A 20928-nucleotide genomic window follows, 5' to 3' on the forward strand; every position below is an offset into this window, starting at 1 on the left:
TCATGGAGCTCGTCTTTTGCAGGAAAACGAGATGGTTATGATCGGTATAGACCACCAGATGGGTAGAGACCGATACATAAACCTCGAAGTGCTGAAGAGTCAGTACCAAAGCGAGCATCTCCTTCTCAATAGTAGAGCAGTGTTTTTGATTTGAGGCCAATCTCTTTGAAAAGTACCCCACAGAGTGCTCAACATTGTTATCCTCTTTCTGTAGGAGCACAAGCTACATCGCTGGCATCGGTGTACAAAGCAAATTGATGACGGAAATCCGGAGCAGCTAGCACCGGTGCAGAGACCAAAAGGGTCTTTGTCTTCTCAAAAGCCTCCTGACAGCTCCATCATTTTGTAACCTGGACGGGAGACGAAGGTAGGAAAACAAACCATCAGGAGTGACAATGTGTGCCAAAAAGACATCAAGGTTTTCTAGAATCTCTAGTTACTCAACCGTCCAACCGGCACAGGGTGTATTGGGCTTTCCTCTTACTCTTAAGGAAGACTATAGTCAATGGTGACAGCAGTGGCCAAAGGCAGATCACTACCGGTTTCCACCGACTTTGCCCCCCGATCGTAGCGGGTGAAGTATGGTTTCAACATGTTGACATGACACAGCCAGGTTTTTCTCCAGTGCTCCGTTGTGGTGATGATGTAATCCAGATTACCAATTTTTTTCACTATGCAGTAAGAGCATGAAAAGTAAGTCTGCAATGTTGACTCCAGAACGGGCAACAAAACCAGGACTTGGGCCTTCGATCGTACCAAACTTTCATTTTCGTTTGCATCCTCTCCAGATTCTCACTGGCAAACTCACAGGTGTGGAGCAATCTGTATCGAAAAGTGCTAACGTGCTCCAACAGATTTGTTCCTGCTTTTAAGGTGTCACCCTGCAACAACCTCTCTCTCAGCACTCAAATTACTACGCACAGGATGTTCAAACACAAGTTCATTCGGACTAAAACCGAGAGATTCCTGAACAACCTCCCGCGCTTCAAACAGCATTAGAGGGACCCCTTCATCCCAGTCTTTCTCAAACTCAAAGCTGTAAGTTCTCAACATAGACTTAAAAGTCTAATTAAATCTCTCAAGAGCACCTTGAGACTCTGGGCTGTAGGCACTAGAGTGGCAATGGGTTACACCCAACTGTTGTAGCACTTGCTGGAAGACCGTTGACATGAAATTTGAATATTGGTCCGATTACACTACATGCGGAAGTCCAAACCTTGAAAATAATTTCACCAGGACCTTAACAATACTGGGAGCCGTGATTTTCCTCAGTGGAATGGCCTCAGGGAAACGAGTGGCAGCACACATTATGGTTAAGAGAAACTGGTTACCACTCTTGGCTTTGGGCAAAGTACCAACACAGTCCACCACAACCCTGCTGAAAGGTTCGTCAAAAGCAGGAATAGGCTGCAAAGGTGCAACCGGTACAGCTTGGTTCTGTTTACCCATCCACTGGCAAACATTACAGGATTTACAGTAAGACACGACATCCTGTTTCAGACCAGGCCAGAAGATATGCAAGATACGGTCATACGTCTTGTTGACCCCAAGATGGCCTGCCATACTACCATCGTGAGCCAACCTCAGTATCTCTTGTCGAAGCGTAACTGGAGCTACAATTTGAGATACACTGGGCCAATCGTCTTGCCCAGAAGTGGTGCGAGAACGCCATTACCTGATTAGAACACCATCTCTGTCAAAGTAACCCACACATACTTAACCAAACTCCTCCTCTGGACGTATCTCAGCAAAAAGAGGGGAGAGGGAAACCTCTTTACTCTGTTCCACAATCAGATGCTTCCTAGACATCAAAGTGTAAACTGTAGGGACCCTCTCTTCCTTCAGAAGTCCTACAAACTCGCTCACCTTTGGGGTTTTCAAAGGAGAGGTTAACTCAGGAGATTTAGCGAAATCAGGATCACCCATAAACGTCTCGGACAGATCGACCATGGTGGGATTGTTGACATCCTCCTCAACACTAAACTTGCTCCCGGCAACTTTCTTAGACATAGCATGTGTAACGGCACACGCTGGGAACACTTTAGGGTACTTTTCTGATAACCCATCAGGTTCCTCTACTCTGGGTTCCTTACAAACGACAGGATTTTGCACGCCCTTCCCTCCATCCAAATCGTTTCCCAAAATGAATAAGATCCCCTTCACCGGTAGGCTAGGCCTCACTCCAACGACAACGGAACCAGAAATGCGATCAGACTCGAGTTCTACATTATACAAAGGAACTTCCATGCAACCCATCTCCATGCTTTGTACTAACACACTGTAACCAGTTGCTGAAGTGTCAGACAAAGGCAAAACATCCTCCAAAATGAAGGACTGGGCTGACCCAGTGTCTCGCAGTATCTTCACTGGCTGCTTAACAGCATCGCCACTCTGCAGAGACACAAACCCGTCTGAAACAAAGGGTTCACACATACAGTGCATTCGGAAAGTATTCAGACGCTTTGACTTTTTCCAAAATGTGTTCCGTTACAGCCTTATTCTAAAATTGATTAAATAGTTTTTTCCCCCTCATCAATCTACACACAATACCCCATAATGACAAAGCAAAAACTGGTTTTTAGACATTTTTGCAAATGTATACATAAAAGAAAAACGGAAATATGACATTTACTTAAGTATTCACACCCTTTACTCAGTACTTTGTTGAAGCACCTTTGGCAGTAATTACAGCCTCGAGACTTCTTGGGTATGACGCTACAAGCTGTATTTGGGGAGTTTCTCCCATTCTTCTCTGCACATCCTCTCAAGCTCTGTCAGGTTGGATGGGGAGCATCGCTGCACAGCTACTTTCAGGTCTCTCCAGAGATGTTTGATCGGGTTCAAGTCCAGGCTCTGGCTGGGCCACTCAAAAACATTCAGAGACTTGTCCCGAAGCCACTCCTGCATTGTCTTGGCTGTGTGCTTAGGGTCATTGTCCTGTTGGACCTTCGCCCCAGTCTGAGGTCCTGAGCGCTCTGGAGCAGGTTTTCATCAAGGATCTCTCTGTACTTTGCTCCGTTCATCTTTCCCTCAATCCTGACTAGTCTCCCAGTCCCTGCAGCTGAAAAACATCCCCCCAGCATGATGCTGCCACCACCATGCTTCACCGTAGGGATGGTGCCAGGTTTCCTCCAGATTTGACGCTCAGCATTCAGGCCAAAGAGTTCAATCTTTTTTTTCTTTTTTTCTTTTTTTTGTTGTCATTTAGCAGACGCTCTTATCCAGAGCGACTTACAGTTGGTGAGTGCATACATGTTTCATACTGGCCCCCCGTGGGAATCGAACCCACAACCCTGGCGTTGCAAACGCCATGCTCTACCAACTGAGCTACACGGGGCACAATCTTGGTTTCATCAGACCAGAGAATGTTGTTTCTCATGGTCTGAGAGTCCTTTAGGTGCCTTTTGGCAAACTCCAAGTGGGCTGTCGTGCCTTTTACTGAGGAGTGGCTTCCATCTGGCGACTCTACCATAAAGGCCTGATTGGTGGAGTGCTGCAGAGATGGTTGTCCTTCTGGAAGGTTCTCCCATCTTCACAGAGGAACTCTGGAGCTTTGTCAGAGTGACCATCGGGTTCTTGGTCACCTCTCTGACCAAGGCCCTTCTCCCCCGATTGCTCAGTTTGGCCGGGCGGCCAGCTCTAGGAAGAGTCTTGGTGGTTCCAAACTTCTTCCATTTATGAATGATGGAGGCCACTGTGGTCTTGGGGACCTTCAATGCTGCAGAACCTTTTTGGTACCCTTCCCCAGATCCGTACCTCAACACAGCACTGTCTTGGAGCTCTACGGACAATTCCTTTGACCTCATGGCTTGGTTTTTGCTCTGACATGCACTGTCAACTGTGGGACTTTATATAGACAGGTGTGTGCCTTTCCAAATCATGTCCAATCAATTGAATTTACCACAGGTGGACTCCAATCAAGAGTTAGAAACATCTCAAGGATGGTCAATGAAAACGGGATGCACCTGAGCTCAATTTCGAATATCATAGCAAAGGTTCTGAATACTTGTGTAAATAAGGTATTTCTGTCTTTTAATTTTTTTATACATTTGCAAAAATTTATAAAAACCTGTTTGTGTGCAGATTGATGAAGAAAAACATTTATTTAATCCATTTTAGAATATGGCTGTAACGTAACTAAATGTGGAAAAAGGGAGGGGGTCTGAATACTTTCCGAATGCACTGTATCTGATCCAAAATCTTGTTTAGGAGATACACCAGTCCCACCCAGAGACTTAACAGGCTGGAGTGCTCCCACAAGAAGAAATTGCTTTTTCTCTCTCTAATTTTTTTGTTTCAACTTAGGACACTGAGAGACAATCTGTCGTTTCTCACGGCAGTAATGACAAACTGGCGGATATGAAAAACCCTCTTTCTGCTTTTCTTTATCTTTGGGCACTGTAAAAATAGACTGAAACCTCGCAGTAAGAGGTGACTTCTCTGGATTGCTTTTCGCGTAAGGATAACTACTGGGTGCTTTGTTTGTGAAGGTAGTTTTATGTGTCAACACAAACTGATCTGCAAGAACTGCAGCTTTCTCAAGAGTGAGATCCTTGTGCTCATAAATGTAGGTAGCAACCCTTTCGTGAAGGCAATTCTTGAACTGCTCGAGAAGTATTAAAGTCTTTAAATCCTCAAGGTCCTTGACCTCTTGAGAACCACACCACCGATCAAAAAGACAAGCTTGTTCCCTTGCGAATTCAACATGGCTTTGTGATTCTCTCTTTCGTAATTTATGGAACTGTTGTCTGTATGCTTCTGGGACCAATTCGTAAGACCGAAGGAAAGCAGCTTTAACAGTGTCATAATCTGAACTCTGGTCAAGAGATAAAGCGGCGTACACTTTCTGAGCTTTTCTCACAAGAACACTTTGGCGGAGCAGTGACCAAATATCTTGCGGCCATTCTAGGGATGTGACAATCCGCTCAAACAGAGCAAAATATACATCCACCTCCTATTCGTTGAAAGGCTGTACAAGTTGGCTGTTCCGCCCAAGATCGAACTCTGTTGAGGGTGCAGGATGGCCTGACTGGATTTGGAGTGCTTCTAGATCTATCTCCCTTTGTTACGCTTCCAGCTCCATCTCTTTTAATCGAATGGCATGCGCACATTCTTCTTGTTCTTGTTGTAGTCTGGCTGCACGTTCTCATTCTTCGGCTGCACGTTCATCTCGTCTTTCCCTGTGCTCCAACTCTAATTTCTGTTGCTCCAATCTCTCCTCACGTTCTCTTTCCCTTTCCTTGTGCTCAAGCTCTAATTTCTGTTGATCCAATCTTTCCTCACATTCTCGTTCCTTGTGCTAAAGCTCTAATTTCTGTTTCTCCAACTTTGCCTTTAGTTCTAACTCTCACAGTTGCACATCTACAGGACTCACCTTACTACCCTTTTCATCAACCTTCCTCTACAGAAGCAGTACCGATCAACTCTGACTACTGCTTTTGGATCGCCAGATGCCACCTTGACGTCATAATGCTTTGAAGTGAGTCGCCTTTGTACATTTATCTAGCATCTCCCATGTAGAGCTTTCCACAAATGCTTCCAACTTGAAGTCCATGGCTTTTTATTTTATTAGCCTGTGTGTTTATGTAACTTTCAGAATTATTCCACCAATCTTATAACCCATCAAGGTGGATGTCATTGACAGAAGCTCTACCCAAAAGTGTATTTGGAACACTCATATCTGTGCACAGCAGCTCTTCAGAGTAGGAGACTACCATACTCATGGGAAACAAGATCCCGGACGAGCCCCCATTTTGTTACGTTCCCCAGGAAGAAAATCAAAAATGTCGCTCAAACAGAAGAGGGAACTAAGAAAGAGTCACTGACCAACAACCAAAACAAAACCAGTGGGATTTTAGGAGGGGTTCTGAAAGACACTCATGGGGGTGTCCACTGAAAGTTGACTAGCAACAACAACTGGAACAAAAGACACCCACAATGAGCGCCGACTAAATTTGCCCAAGAGGCAAAAGCATGGAGGAGGAGGTGTTATGGTGTGGGGGTGCTTTGCTGGTGACACTGTCTGTGATTTATTTAGAATTCAAAGCACAACTCTGGATCTTCCATTCCTGTGGCGGTCCTCATGAGAACCAGTTTCATCATAGCGCTTGATGGTTTTTGCGACTGCACTTGAAGAAACTTTCAGAGTTCTTGAAATGTTCCATATTGACTGACCTTCATGTCTTAAAGTAATGATGGACTGTCATTTCTCTTTGCTTATTTGAGCAGTTTTTGCCTTAATATGGACTTGGTCTTTTACCAAATAGGGCTATCTTCTGTATACCCCCCTACCTTGTCACAACACAACTGATTGGCTCAAACACATTAAGAAGGAAAGAAATTCCATAAATTAACTTTAAAGAAGGCACACCTGTTAACTGAAATGTATTCCAGGTGACTACCTCATGAAGCCGGTTGAGAGAATGCCAAGAGTGTGCAAAGCTGTCATCAAGGCAAAGGGTGGCTATTTGAAGAATCTCAAATATAAAATATATGTTTATTTGTTTAACCCTTTTTTGGTTACTACATGATTCCATATGTGTTATTTCATAGTTTTGATGTCTTCACTACTATTCTACAATGTATACTTTTTTTACTTTCACTTTCACTTACTTAGCTAGCAAATGCAGCTAACCAGTTTAGTCTACTCAAACACCCGGTTCAAACAGAGAGGGATACTATGTTAGCTAGCTGGCTATGGCTATCCAACACTGAAACTCTTCCAAGTCAAGTTAAGCTTTTGGTTTTATGAATGTATTGCCACCAGGGCCTGCCGGTATAACTGCTAAACTGCTTGCTGTACACTGTACTAGATGATTGTAGTGGGTTTACTAACACATTAGTTCTAGTAGCTATGTTGACTATGACGTTAATATGGTGAAAACGATGTAGGCTGTGTGTAACGGTTAGCTGTTATGGTATGAAAGTTTGGCTTGGAAAGGTTTTTCCGCCTGGTCACAGACAGCTGTTGTGTTGTGCACTGAAGTCCACAAGCAAGGGGAAAAGGTGAGAGGAGGAGAGAGCGTAGATGTGAGAAGGAATTATATATGCAACGAGCAAAGTGATCATGTGGTTTATACTGTATGTGGCTGCTAGTTACAGTGGGGAAAAAAGTATTTAGTCAGCCACCAATTGTGCAAGTTCTCCCACTTAAAAAGATGAGAGAGGCCTGTAATTTTCATAATAGGTACACGTCAACTATGACAGACAAAATGAGAAAAAAATATCCAGAAAATCACATTGTAGGATTTTTTATGAATTTATTTGCAAATTATGGTGGAAAATAAGTATTTGGTCAATAACAAAAGTTTCTCAATACTTTGTTATATACCCTTTGTTGGCAATGACACAGGTCAAACGTTTTCTGTAAGTCTTCACAAGGTTTTCACACACTGTTGCTGGTATTTTGGCCCATTCCTCCATGCAGATCTCCTTTAGAGCAGTGATGTTTTGGGGCTGTCGCTGGGCAACACAGACTTTCAACTCCCTCCAAAGATTTTCTATGGGGTTGAGATCTGGAGACTGGCTAGGCCACTCCAGGACCTTGAAATGCTTCTTACGAAGCCACTCCTTCGTTGCCCGGGCGGTGTGTTTGGGATCATTGTCATGCTGAAAGACCCAGCCACGTTTCATCTTCAATGCCCTTGCTGATGGAAGGAGGTTTTCACTCAAAATCTCACGATACATGGCCCCATTCATTCTTTCCTTTACACGGATCAGTCGTCCTGGTCCCTTTGCAGAAAAACAGCCCCAAAGCATGATGTTTCCGGCCCCATGCTTCACAGTAGGTATGGTGTTCATAGTTGACGTGTACCTATGATGAAAATTCCAGGCCTCTCTCATCTTTTTAAGTGGGAGAACTTGCACAATTGGTGGCTGACTAAATACTTTTTTTCCCCACTGTATGTGTTTGCTGTGATCAGCGGTGTATTCATTCCATCGATTCTGTTGAAAAACATTTCTTAAATGGAAGCAAACGGAACGAAACGGGGATAAACATACCTGAATGTGTCCATTTGAAACTCTCTTTTGCAACTGTTCGACTAATGATTACAACCTAGATCAGCTAGAGTGCATGCAAAAGTGTGCAAGGCGGTATTGAATGTGTCACTGTCTGTCACCTTGATAACTTTAATTTCTCTCGACCTGTGCACCTAAGTTGTAAACTTTCATTCGTAGGCTAGGTTGTATCAACATCATGATGGGTATAGGGAAAATTAGAGTTTCATGCAGTAGCCTAAACCTATCAATGATACATTGAGCTGGGTGAATGGAATATGAATGACAGTCATCCAATATGCTGTAATAGAAATAAGACCATGCTCATAAAAAAAAGAAAATTGTCCTCCCTCATCTTAAACAGCACCGACCGCCACTGATAGAATTTTCTCTGGATCTTCTAACAGCCACACATCTGTTCTGGTGTGTGCATGCATTATAAATTAGCAGTGTGGCAGTTTTCCCAAAGTTCCCAAAGTTTGGTGTATCTAACTGACTATAATAGCAGCCAAGAATGTTCGCTAGCTTATTTGTTTGTGCTCTGATTACACGCAAGTGTCCAGGTCATCAGTTTACACAGATGACTTCAGCCATATGAAAAACCTTCCATAGCAAAATATACCTACAGTTGAAGTCGGAAGTTTACATATACTAAACTCGTTTTTCAACCACTCCACAAATTTCTTGTTAACAAACTATAGTTTTGTCAATGACACAAGTAATTTTTTCAACAATTGTTTACTGACAGATTATTTCACTTATAATTCACTGTATCACAATTCCAGTGGGTCAGAAGTTTACTGTGCCTTTAAACAGATTTGAAATTTACAGAAAATGATGTCATGACTTTAGAAGCTTCTGATAGGCTAATTGATATAATTTCAGTCAATTGGAGGTGTACCTGTGGATGTATTTCAAGCCCTACCTTCAAACTCAGTGCCTCTTTGCTTGACATCATGGAAAAATCAAAAGAAACAGCCAAGACCTCAGAAAAAGAGTTGTAGACCTCCACAAGTCTGGTTCATCCTTGGGAGCAATTTCCAAACGCCTGAAGCTACAACGTTCATCTGTACAAACAATAGTACGCAAGTATAAACACCATGGGACCACGCAGCCATCATACCGCTCAGGAAGGAGACGCGTTCTGTCTCCTAGAGATGAACGTACGTTGGTGTGAAAAGTGCAAATCAATCCCAGAACAACAGCAAAGGACCTTTTGAAGATGCTGGAGGAAACAGGTACAAAAGTATCGATATACAGTAAAACGAGTCCTATATCGACATAACCTGAAAGGCCGCTCAGCAAAGAAGAAGCCACTGCTCCAAAACCGCCATAAAAAAGCCAGACTATGGTTTGCAACTGTTTTCTAGCTAGCTACAGCTGCTAGCCTTCTACTAGCTAGATTTTAATTTAACACTGAGCTTCAACCAATGCATACTATAGTCGCACCAACCAGTGCAACTATAATAGAATAAAATAGTTCATTAAAGCTAAAGTCAATAAATGACAAAAGAGTTGTGTTTTTTTAAACAGCATACTTTGTGTAACAGCAAGCATTGTGAACGTTTAAAAACCCCCCGCTAAATGTAAAGTTTTGGAACAACTAGGATCACAGAGCTAAATTAGCACATTTCTAAAATCCATGTAACAGTTAGATTGAATATCAGCTGTGATAGAAAACAATGTCATTTATTGGTTTTAATCATTCTTTATGGTAATGGTATGAAATTATAAGATGATTGGAAAACACAAGTGAATAGGACCATTCCATTGTGGTCATTACACAATTAGGAACAAAGAGAGAATAATTTAATTTATTTGTGTTTACTACTGGAAAATCATAGGACCATAGTGCTGTAATGAGCCTGTGAATCTCATAGGTTTACACTAAATAACAAAGTTACCCCTTATTTTCAACTAATGTTGTTTTTCAGGAAGGACTGTTTTTCCAATTAACTCAAAATGGGCCAGATGCATTTACATTAGGATAATAACCCTCTCCAGTGACAGTCCAAAGTCTGACCAAACAAGAGGCAATGTCATTCAATCTGTTTGCCAAATGTCTCTATATAAACCCCCTCTCTAATACCAGCAGACACTAGAAAGCTCATCTCACACCCAGAGAGCATAAAGGTAAGAACATCAGGTATTATATCTTATTGGTTGGGATCATTGGTATAATAAAATAAAATAAATAAACATAATATGATATTTTACAGCAGGTTCTGCAGCCTGCTGGATGTGTTTTTTTTTGCAATGCTGGATGTTTTTTAATGTACACTCAGTGCTTATACATTGACAGGTATTTACTACAGATATTAATATGTATGTTGGAATTGAAATGATCTGCTCTTACCCATTGTAGAACATACTATTAATCTACACATTCTGTCACAAACCAAACTACATGAAATGTTCAAGTCCTTGTGGAAATGTGGACATGAATAGAAAAGCTTGACGAGCACCTTAAAGACAGGCCTGATGCAGGACAAGACCTACCAGTCTGTGATGTACGGAGATGATGCTACAGAGATTTCTGCCAAAATATTTGAAGTAAGTAAAATACCGACATCTCAGTTATAGGCAATGTACATTTTATACCGTAATTTATTACTAGAATATGAAGGCTATCATTTCAAAAATATCGAAATATTTATTGTACTGTACATTTTTGATTAAACATATATTTTATTCTGGGTTTGGAGCAGATTCAAAGTTAGCTTTCAAATGAATAATCTGACTAAGAATTCAGTCTGTAGATGTGGTAGTGTAGACCAGATCATAATACAGTACTGTTCTGATGTTGCCACAGTGGGCTCTACAAGGTGACTCGGCAGCATTGAAAAAGCACTCAGCCCACCTAGGGGTCCGTGACTATGCCAATGCCAGCCCTCTGCACTATGCTACCTCACACGGGCACATTAGCACCATACAGCTCATTGTGCAGTTGACTGGTCCAGATGGTAAGACTTACGTATTTACTTATGTATTTATGTTAATATTATTATTATATTAATACAACTTGAAACTATGTATTTCTTTATGCAGTGGTAACACGGGTCATAGGGAATATCTTCCTTGAAACATCATATTTTTTTGTGCCATATTGTTCCATAAATCTTTTTAAAAAAGTTTTATCAATCATATGGCGCAGTGGTCTAAGGCACTGCAACGCAGTGCTAACTGTGCCACTAGAGATCCTGGTTCGAAACCAGGCTCTGTCGTAGCCGGCTGCGACCGGGAGACCCATGGGGCGGTGCACAATTGGCCCAGCGTCATCCAGGGTAGGGGAGGGAATGGCCGGCAGGGATGTAGCTCAGTTGGTAGAGCATGGCGTTTGCAATGCCAGGGTTGTGGGTTCGATTCCCACGGGGGGCCAGTATGATTTTTTTATTTTTTTATAATAATAATGTATGCACTCACTAACTGTAAGTCGCTCTGGATAAGAGTGTCTGCTAAATGACTAAAATGTAAAAAAAATATGGTATTGATGTATTGAAAAAAAAAAATTCTCTATCTGTGACCTTGGTGAAGAACTGAGTGCCAGTGATGAGGAGGGCAACACTGCATTGCACTGGGCTGTGCAGAGGACCCAGAGAGAGAGCTGTGCTTGCCTGCTGGACCTGGGAGCCAACCCGAACATCCTTAACCTCAGCCTCATGTCTCCCCTACACCTGGCTGTCAGCCTCGGGCAGAACTCTCTCATTGAGGTCCGTCCCCTACCGTCACCTCTACTCTAGTACACCGCAATTATAACACACCTCTATTCTTTAATACAACTCTATTATACTTCTAGACTTCTAGCTAGCTCACCTCTATGTAGGATACTATTATTTATTCAGTCTAACATATATTATATAATATTAGGGGTGGCAGTTAGCCTAGTGATTAGAGCGTTGGGCCAGTCACCGCAAGGTTGCTGGTTTGAATCCCAGGACCGACAAGGTGAAACATCTGTCATTGTGCCCTTGAGCAAGGAACTTAACCCTAATTGCTCCTGTAAGTCACTCTGGATCAGAGTGTCTGTTAAATGACTAAAATGTAAGAAGAAAAGTCTGATGTATATGATACAATATTATATGTAATTGTGTTTTTCCACAGCTGTTACTGTCTCACAGCAACACTGATGCCAACCTGGAGGGAGACCTGGGAAACACACCTGTAATGTTGGCCTGCTGTGTTGATAACCATGAAGCTCTCCGTCTACTTGTGTGTGAATATTGAATATATGGCCACTGTATAATTTTCAAATTGTGTGATCTTCCATGTTTGAACAAGGAGACATGTGTGATTAATTGTTCATTATTGGTGTCCTACATTAGTGCTTTTGTAATGTAACTCCTACCAACGGCACTAATTTCCCCTGCTGTTCTCAGTTTAAATACGGAGCCAGACTATGTCAACAGAACAAGCTGGGGCATTATCCCATTCACGCAGCAGCCTTTGCAGGGGCAAAAAAATCAATGCAGGTGGTTCTTCAGAAAGGTAAATAAGAAACATATGTCTCCGAGCCCCAATGTCCCTCCTACTGAACATAATGTTTTATATTTTGGTAATGAAACGATATTCATCACATAATTCTTACTCACTAATTTTCTCTGCTGAAGGTGAGGAGATGGGTTACTCAATTGAAACGCACATCAACTATGTGGACAAATCATTCAGTACTCCTCTTCATCTGGCCGTCCGTGGAGGCAACCTGGAGATGATCAAGCTCTGCATAGAACAGGGAGCAAAAATCGACCAACAACAGGTATGTCAGCTGGTGATGATGAAGTTAAGAAGCTTTTAATATGTAAATAATCATTCAAACTGCACCTACAAATATCATATAACGTATATTCATGTATCTGGATTTCAACATCTAACATAAAAATAACTTTGGTTCTTTCTCAGAACCATAGACAAAAGCATATATTTCGAAGTGTAATAAGACAAATTAGAAACCTTAATGATCATTTTCTTCCAACAGAAAACAATGTAAATATCACAGGCATTCATTTGAAAGGTTCTTAGAACTGAGGTTATTACAATGTGGTACAGGAAGTACATTTTTTTACATTTTAGTCATTTTAGCAGACGCTCTTATCCAGAGCGACTTACAGTTAGTGAGTGCATACATTTCTTTTTCATACTGGTCCCCTGTGGGAAACGAACCCACAACCCTGGCGTTGCAAACGCCATGCTCTACCAACTGAGCTACACGGGGGACTATAGGTTATTATGCATCCATAAGCATCCACCCATAATTAGTACATTATCAGTTCATGTTACTCCCACGAGACATTGGAAGATGACCACTAAATCTAATCTGTAATCTGTAATATCCTGACATCATTTCAAATTGGTCTGATTCATTGTAATTTATAATATTTTTATTTAACCTTTATTTAACTAGGCGAGTCAATTATCTGTCATGTCGTTTTTTTTTTTGTTTTTTTTTTGGGGGGTGGGGGGAATGGATCAGCTTAATATTGCAGATAGATTGTATCTTCTATCAATGTAATTGTCTGCATCACTTCCAATCCCCCATGTTTTTTTATATATATATATATATACTCCCCTTTATTACTTTTCAACCCCACCATCCTTTCCCTACTTGGAGTAAATTAGTGAACAACAATGCCCAGGCCTCTACTTCCGGTCTATACTTACTATCTACACCTTATGGACAGAGTTAATTTTACAATAATTATATTATATATATATATATATATATATATATATATATATATTTATTTATTTTTTTGCTCCTGAACTTCTTCTACTCTCAACCTCTCCGATCATTTTCATGATGTCCATCCGGTTTGCTTCTATATGCCATATCTTTCTAACTGTGCTCTTTCCCAAAAGCTCCCAACATACAACCTATATACTTATTATGGACACAGTATGCTTACATTATTAGCTATTATCTGTCATGTCTTTGTGTTTCGCTTTACAGTGTGACAAATCCACAGCCCTCCACTTTGCCTGCACCCAGGGAGCAACCGAGGCCGTCAAACTGATGCTATCAGCAGATGATAGAGTCTGTGATGTCATCAATATCACAGATGGAGCTTGCCAAACCCCACTGCATAAGTAAGATACTATAGTGTACACCGTATGCATTTTCATTGGACAATATTTTGGGGTACAAATTATATCCTGCTTTCTTACTTTTTTATCATGTTTTTCACCAACAGGACAACAATATTTGACCATGTGGAATTGGCTGAATACCTCATTTCAAAGGTAAACAGAACATGAAAAGAACCAGCTTAAAGAGAACAGCATGAATATTTCCGGTGTTTCACAATCTTATCATATTCATATTTCTTATTTGACAGGGCGCAGACATTAACTCCATTGACTGTAAGGGACATACCCCACTGCTTTTGGCAACAAGTTGCAGTGCATGGAAAACAGTGAGCCTTTTTCTTACACATGGTAAGTTTCTCAAAGAAAGGCGTACATTTATGTCTCTCACATTTAGTTGACACTATTGTATGGTTTGTCATAATCATGTTCATTATCTCCTATTTTAGAGGCTAATTTGAAAATAAAAGACAAACATGGCTGCAATTTCCTTCACCTTGCCATCTTGCAGCCTAAAGGTCTGAAAAACCTTTCTCCAGAATTCTTAAAGGTAATATTCTATAATTCATCTACCTGACAGAACTTTTAATAACAATGATGAAGCCTCCAAAAGGACCCTAAGGTCCATGTACATTTTTTAAAAGTCATAAATTCTCAATATTACAAAGATGAGCTCATATTTGTTTTATTCTTGTGGGGATCTTGTAGGAAGATGTAGTGCATTAATGCCACCTAGTGTAGAGAAGTTTAAACAAATCCAACACTGTTAGGCTTTGTATTGAAGATAAAATAATGAGACCATGTATTTTCTTGTAACATGTAGAATCAAACAATCACTATTTACAAATCATTGTTCGATCTAGAGGGCAGTTTACACTTTGTTTGTTAAACTCCTGAGATGACAAAGTTCTCATATCGTCTGTTCCTACACAGTGCAGCAGTGTGAGAGAGCTCCTGGATGCGGAGGACAATGAGGGTTGTACTCCAATGCACTATGCCTGCAGACTGGGCATCCCAGAGTCAGTGAAGAACATGCTCAGACTGAAAGTCTCACTGGACCAGAAGTCTAAGCACAAGAAATCTGCACTGCATTTTGCAGCCGAGTGAGTTACTTCTGAATAAATTCAACCCTCTAAACCTTTAATACATGACTGACCAGTTGACTTATCTTTAAAGCAGCAATCAGCAGTAGAAACAATAACAAAGCGTTCTCCCCATCCCCTGAGGGATGGGGCTGGAGGAATGTAATCGCTCTCAAATTCATAGACAGAGGTATGGATGCAAGGATTGACCATCTATGATATCAAAATTATAGTTGTAACCATGTATAGTGTTTGTTTACATTTTCTTTGTTTACAAACATTGGAGTAAAACAAGCTTACATTTTGGGTTCTGATGGGGTACGACAGTTGAACTAAGCTCATGAGGCATTTATAAGTTATATTCTTCAAGAATCAATGGCTACATATCATTAATTTATAAGTCCAAAAATTTATGTAGCAACTGCTGATTGCCCCTTTAAGGCAATAAAAGGCAATTATATATATTATGTTATATATATTATAGAATATTTGTCTTTGATAACTTTTTCATGAGCATTCTTTTCTATTCCAGGTATGGGAGGATAAACACCTGCCACAGACTCCTGGAGAGCATGACCAGCACCAGGCTGCTGAATGAGGGAGATGAGAGGGGGATGACTCCCCTCCACCTGGCCTCCCGTGGCGGCCATGTTAAAGTGGTGGACCTGCTGCTGCGGAAAGGAGCTCTGTTCCACAGGTACAGTACTTCAGACCTGCTACACACACACACACACACACACACACACACCATTATTACCCTCAATTACACTACGGTCTGTTGAGTGAAAACCAGGGTCTCTATCTTTTTACTACGTTTTCCATTTTGAATTAGCTGCAGTAGTAATGAATGTTTACTGTATGCCATTGCAGTGATTATAAAGGTTGGACATGTCTACATCACGCTGCAGCAGAGGGATATACCCAGACCATGATCATACTCCTGGGATCAAATATCAAACTGCTGGACAAAACAGATGAAGACAGGGTTTGGTTTCTCTCATTTTCCACATTCCCTTACCCTGTCATCCTGCTCTTTCTCCTGTTTCCTTTGCTTGAGGGAGTATGATGTCTATGTTGAAATACAGAGGAAGTCTTCCACATATAGATATCATTCTTCTTTCTAAAAAAGTCAATCTAAAGGTTATTGTTGCAGTTATATACAATCCTCTGTTCTAATTTCAAAGTGCTATGTTTTACTTTTGGTGCAGAACACAGCGTTACATCTGGCTGCCAGGGAGGGCCATGCGGCTGCAGTGACACTGCTCCTGGACAGGGGGGCCCAGATAATGCTCAACAAGAGTGATGCCTCCTTCCTCCACGAAGCTGTTCTCAACGGCAGGAAAGACGCTGCCATCGCTGTCATCCACAATGAGAGGTTGGTCCAGTGTTGTAAGATACAGTGGATACTTTATCTCTTAACTACTTACAGTATGTGCTGTTATGATGCTTTGACAGTACAGTGATGTGTTTGATGATTGCTATTCAGTTGGATTGCATGACAATGTCATGTTGACATGTACAATATAACCTATTTGTTTCAGATGTGCTGAGGCTATGCTATTGTTCGAACTGAAGTCAACTAAGCGATGCGTTGTCATGGACATGATAGAGTTCCTGCCAGAGTCATTCAAGGTTAGTTGTATCCAACAAACTATGCATTAAGGAAACTATCATAAAGGAAATGGATACAAAACTCTCCCATTTCCCAGTCAATGGTGCAATGTTTCTCCACAGCATCTTTTGGACACTTGTATGAAGGAGTCAGATGATGACATAAATAGTAACAACTACTCTGTAAGTCTGTTCTCTCTATTCTGTATCTGATATTACTTATTTAAAACTCAGATTCATTATTGCTTAATCAAATTCTAAAAAACTTTCCAGTTAGAGGATGTGTTGTAATGTAATATAATGTAATAAATGTTTTATACAACAGATCGAGTACACTTTCAGATGGCTACAAGCTCCCATGCATGTCATTAAGCTTGCAAAAGCAGACAAAAGCTACGACTTCAAGCCTCTCACTGCTCTGAACGTGAGTGCCCACTGTAATACTGTAGACTGAACTTCACAGTTTTCAAACATGGTATTTTTCTCCAGAGTTAAGGGCAATGAAGTTACCCCAACTAACATTTTAAAACAAAACAGTGCAATATTAAGAACAGGTCATTGGTGTACTTGTCATTCCCACAACACAACATTGCTGGATAAAGGAAACGAAAACATAATTATCTGACATGTTGTCAAAGTGTTTATATTGCTTTTTTACTAGTACATGGTGAAATTTAATCGCATAGAGCTTTTGACCCATCCTGTCTGCAAGAAGTATCTGGAAATGAAATGGTGAGTGACTGCTAGACTGCATATACCTGTATATTATGCATTAACGTTATCATACTACTGTCTCCAACACTGTAAATATTGGCAACATCAAATTAAAGGTCATGTATGCCAAGCTACCGAATATAGTAGGTCATATACAAAATATATTAATGCATAGTCACCTACGAATACTCACCAAATAGTTTATTTTATCTGTTTAGGAATGCCTATGGTATAAAAGTGCACCTGCTCAATCTGGCCTTCTACTCACTTGGTCTCTGTCCACTGACACACATCATTCATACTCTGAAGCCTATCCTCAACACCAATGTCACCAATACCACCACATCATCATCATCATCATCATCATCATCCGTTAGCATTGTGACCACATCATTTGACAAGGTGCAGTTTGAGATCTGATTACATCCACAACAAGATATTAGACTTATTTTCAAGTGTATGTCTTTGACTCACACACCCAGTTCAATAATAACTTCTCCATCTTCACAGCAATGCTACATAATCACCACATGCATGTTCTTGCTTCTTGCCATGAGTCTGTGCGCAGTTGGCAAGGAGCTGGTGCAGATAGTTCAGCAGGTAATCATGGAAATCTAAAGCTGTTCTAAATACTGTAGCCCTAATCCATGATATGTGATTTATCTGGTAGTGTGATTCAACATGATTTCAAATATATTGTAGCAACGTTAACCCAACACCTGGCAACCTCATCAAGGGGTTTGGATCTTTTGGCGTAACGGCTAAGGTGTTGGGTTGACAGTTGCTGGACCGGGGTTTGAGTCCCAGTCAGTGCTACCACTTGGAATTTGCTACAATATTGAAAAATAAGTTTTCATGTGATTTGTTTCTATTCAAGGGTTCAAAGTACTTCTGTGATGTGACCAATGCATTGGACTGGGGTGCTGCCGTCAGTTCTCTGTTGTTTGTGATCCCTTTCCTGATGGACTCGAAGGACACATGGCATTGGGAGGCTGGTGTAGTGGCAGTTCTTCTATCCTGGATCAATGTTCTCCTCTATTTCCAACGGTATGGAGACTGAAAGTTATTTTTGCCATAAAATAGTGTAGGTTTACTGAGACCCATCTTTGAAGAAACATTTATTTATATAAATTGATTAAATACATTTTTTGATCAACAAAAGCAATTTTAACAAATACAATTGCTCTTGGTCCACAGGTTTGAACGTGTTGGGATCTACGTGGTGATGTTTTTAGAGATTGCAAAAACTCTTATAAGCATCATTGTACTCTTTTTCTTCCTGCTGCTGGCGTTTGCCTTGGCCTTCTATGCCCTGATGCTAGACCATGTATGTTTACAGGACCATATAGATATAACAATGTTTTATCTCTATGTGAAGAACATTGTATTGTGTCTGTGAATTGTTTCTTCTTCTGTGAAAATCTGTTTAAAATGGCAGATAACTTGTATTTGTATAATGCATTCCTACAATTACATGACTTTATGCATTGTTGTTCCCAGAAACTTTTAGAAAATAGAGCTAGCATACTGCTAGTAATCATGCAAACATTTGTCATGATGGTTGGAGAACTCAACTACCAAGAAAATGTCCTGAAGCCATTTCTGGGAGGGATCCTGCCATTCCCTTATTTGACCTACAGCATTTTTGTTATGTTCACGTTTGCTGTGCCCATTCTCCTCATGAACCTAATGGTAAGTCCTAAAACCCTACATTAAGCCATATACCTATACTCCCTTTATAAACTACTGATGCTTCATTGCAACTACATGACTACATTTTGTGTGACAGATTGGCTTGGCTGTTGGTGACATAGCAGAGGTACAGGCGAATGCTGAGCTGAAGCAAATTGGAATGCAGGTGTGTTATACTTCTTTGTCGTCCTTTTTCAAACTCATAAAGCATTTTCAAAATCTTTACTAGTGATTGACTGCCAGGATTTTAAAATAAGGCATACAGAGCCGTGAAAGAGTATTTTCCCCCTTTCTGATTTTCTCTATTTTTGCATATTTTATAGTGAATGTTATCAGATCTTCAACCAAAACCTAATATTAGATAAAGGGAACCTGAATTTACAAATAACAAAAATTGATACTTATTTTATTTATTTAATTAACAAAGTTATGCAACACCCAATTCCCCTGTGTGAAAAAGTAATTGCCCTGTTACACTCAATAACTGGTTGTGCCACCTTTAGCTGCAATGACTGCAACCAAATGCTTCCTGTAGTTGTTGATCAGTCTCTCACATCGCTGTGGAGGAATTTTGGCCCACTCTTGCATGCAGAACTGCTTTAACTCAGCGACATTTGTGGACTGCTCGTTTCAAGTCCTGCCACAAAAATAGAGAAAATCAGAAAGGGGCAAATACTTTTTCACGGGACTGTATATTATAAACCATTATTCAACAGATTGAGCTTCACACTAGTCTGGAAGAGAAGATGCCGTACTGGTTAATGAAGAGGGTTGACCAGACCTCGCTCACAGAGTACCCTAACAGAGCCTGTGGCAGAAAGGTGTGTCCCTTCTACAAGTGGTCATTTTTTTCAAGAATATGTTGCTAACTGTCATTTGAATGTTTGTATAAAATTGAAGCGCTTTCAAACTAAAGAACATAAATATTTTGAGATCTTCTCAAAGGACTTTAAATTATTTAATACAGGACTTTCTTTAGTTTATATATTGATGATCTATATATATCATTTTTGAATCACTTAGTTTAAAGGATTGTTTAATCAACTAATATTCCACATGGAAATATTCATGGAGACATGGAGGTTGTCCAAGCCCATCATAAGACACTGTTAGTATTTGTTATGGGAGGTGCTTGGTAAACGACATAGTCATGAATAGTTTGAATCTCCTTTAACAGAGAGAAATGTTATTTTCAATGCTGGATATGGCGCATGAGAGAACCACTCTCAACCTCACCTCCCATCCATCTACACCTATGGAACAGGAAATCAGTAAACAGAAGTACAGGTAAGGACTTAGTTCACACCAGTTGTTTGTTTGACCTTATTTAAATACAATAGCAGAGCAATACACTACAAGTATTAACATTAATTTGTTTATCTGTATTTAAGTATTAAAAAATGTATGAGTATTATTTAAATGTTTTATTAAGCACTTCAATTCTACACTCTTTTTGAGACTATTCAAATAGATAATCTATTCATTCTCTAGGTTGAAGGAAATGTCTAATATTATTGAGAAGCAGCACAACCTTCTGAAGCTGATCGTTCAGAAGATGGACATCAGTTTGGAGGCGGAAGAGGACGACGGTCCTCAGCTGTTCCAGGACTACAGGGACAAGCACCTCCCCTGCCAGAGCAAATGGAACCCTCTGCTGAGGGCACTGGCAGCCAGGAAGTAACATACATCAGATATACTATCATGGGCTGTTTCCTACTAAATGCACTGTACACAAAACCAGGGGTCGGATTAA

At 40.5% G+C, this 20928-nt stretch overlaps 1 protein-coding gene across 1 annotated transcript; it reads left to right on the plus strand.

Annotated features, from left to right (window-relative positions):
• The first annotated feature begins 10368 nt into the window (after nt 1–10368).
• Nucleotides 10369–20920, plus strand: LOC121580949 (transient receptor potential cation channel subfamily A member 1-like). The gene is made up of 27 exons (XM_041896174.2): nt 10369–10551; nt 10811–10961; nt 11533–11708; nt 12100–12207; nt 12375–12483; nt 12606–12751; nt 13943–14079; nt 14184–14232; nt 14328–14427; nt 14526–14626; nt 15010–15179; nt 15691–15855; nt 16029–16143; nt 16367–16533; nt 16700–16790; nt 16893–16952; nt 17095–17193; nt 17431–17501; nt 17702–17885; nt 17994–18083; nt 18361–18530; nt 18681–18814; nt 19003–19175; nt 19273–19341; nt 19892–19996; nt 20353–20462; nt 20667–20920. Exons 1-27 carry the CDS (start codon nt 10480–10482, stop codon nt 20854–20856), a joined length of 3312 nt encoding a protein of 1103 aa, XP_041752108.1. The 5' UTR covers nt 10369–10479; the 3' UTR covers nt 20857–20920.
• Nucleotides 20921–20928: the final 8 nt, after the last annotated feature.

Source organism: Coregonus clupeaformis, chromosome 14 (assembly GCF_020615455.1).
Source record: "Coregonus clupeaformis isolate EN_2021a chromosome 14, ASM2061545v1, whole genome shotgun sequence".
NCBI lineage: Eukaryota > Metazoa > Chordata > Actinopteri > Salmoniformes > Salmonidae > Coregonus > Coregonus clupeaformis.

What these genes read in the sequence shown, in the direction of transcription:
- LOC121580949 (XM_041896174.2), top strand. Translation starts at nt 10,480, where the DNA reads ATGCAGGACAAGACCTACCAGTCTGTGATGTACGGAGATGATGCTACA. An exon ending in CAAAAATCGACCAACAACAG is followed by an intron (nt 12,752 to 13,942) that starts GTATGTCAGCTG and finishes TTCGCTTTACAG; the next exon opens with TGTGACAAATCCACAGCCCT. An exon ending in CCTGATGCTAGACCATGTAT is followed by an intron (nt 18,815 to 19,002) that starts GTTTACAGGACC and finishes TAGAAAATAGAG; the next exon opens with CTAGCATACTGCTAGTAATC.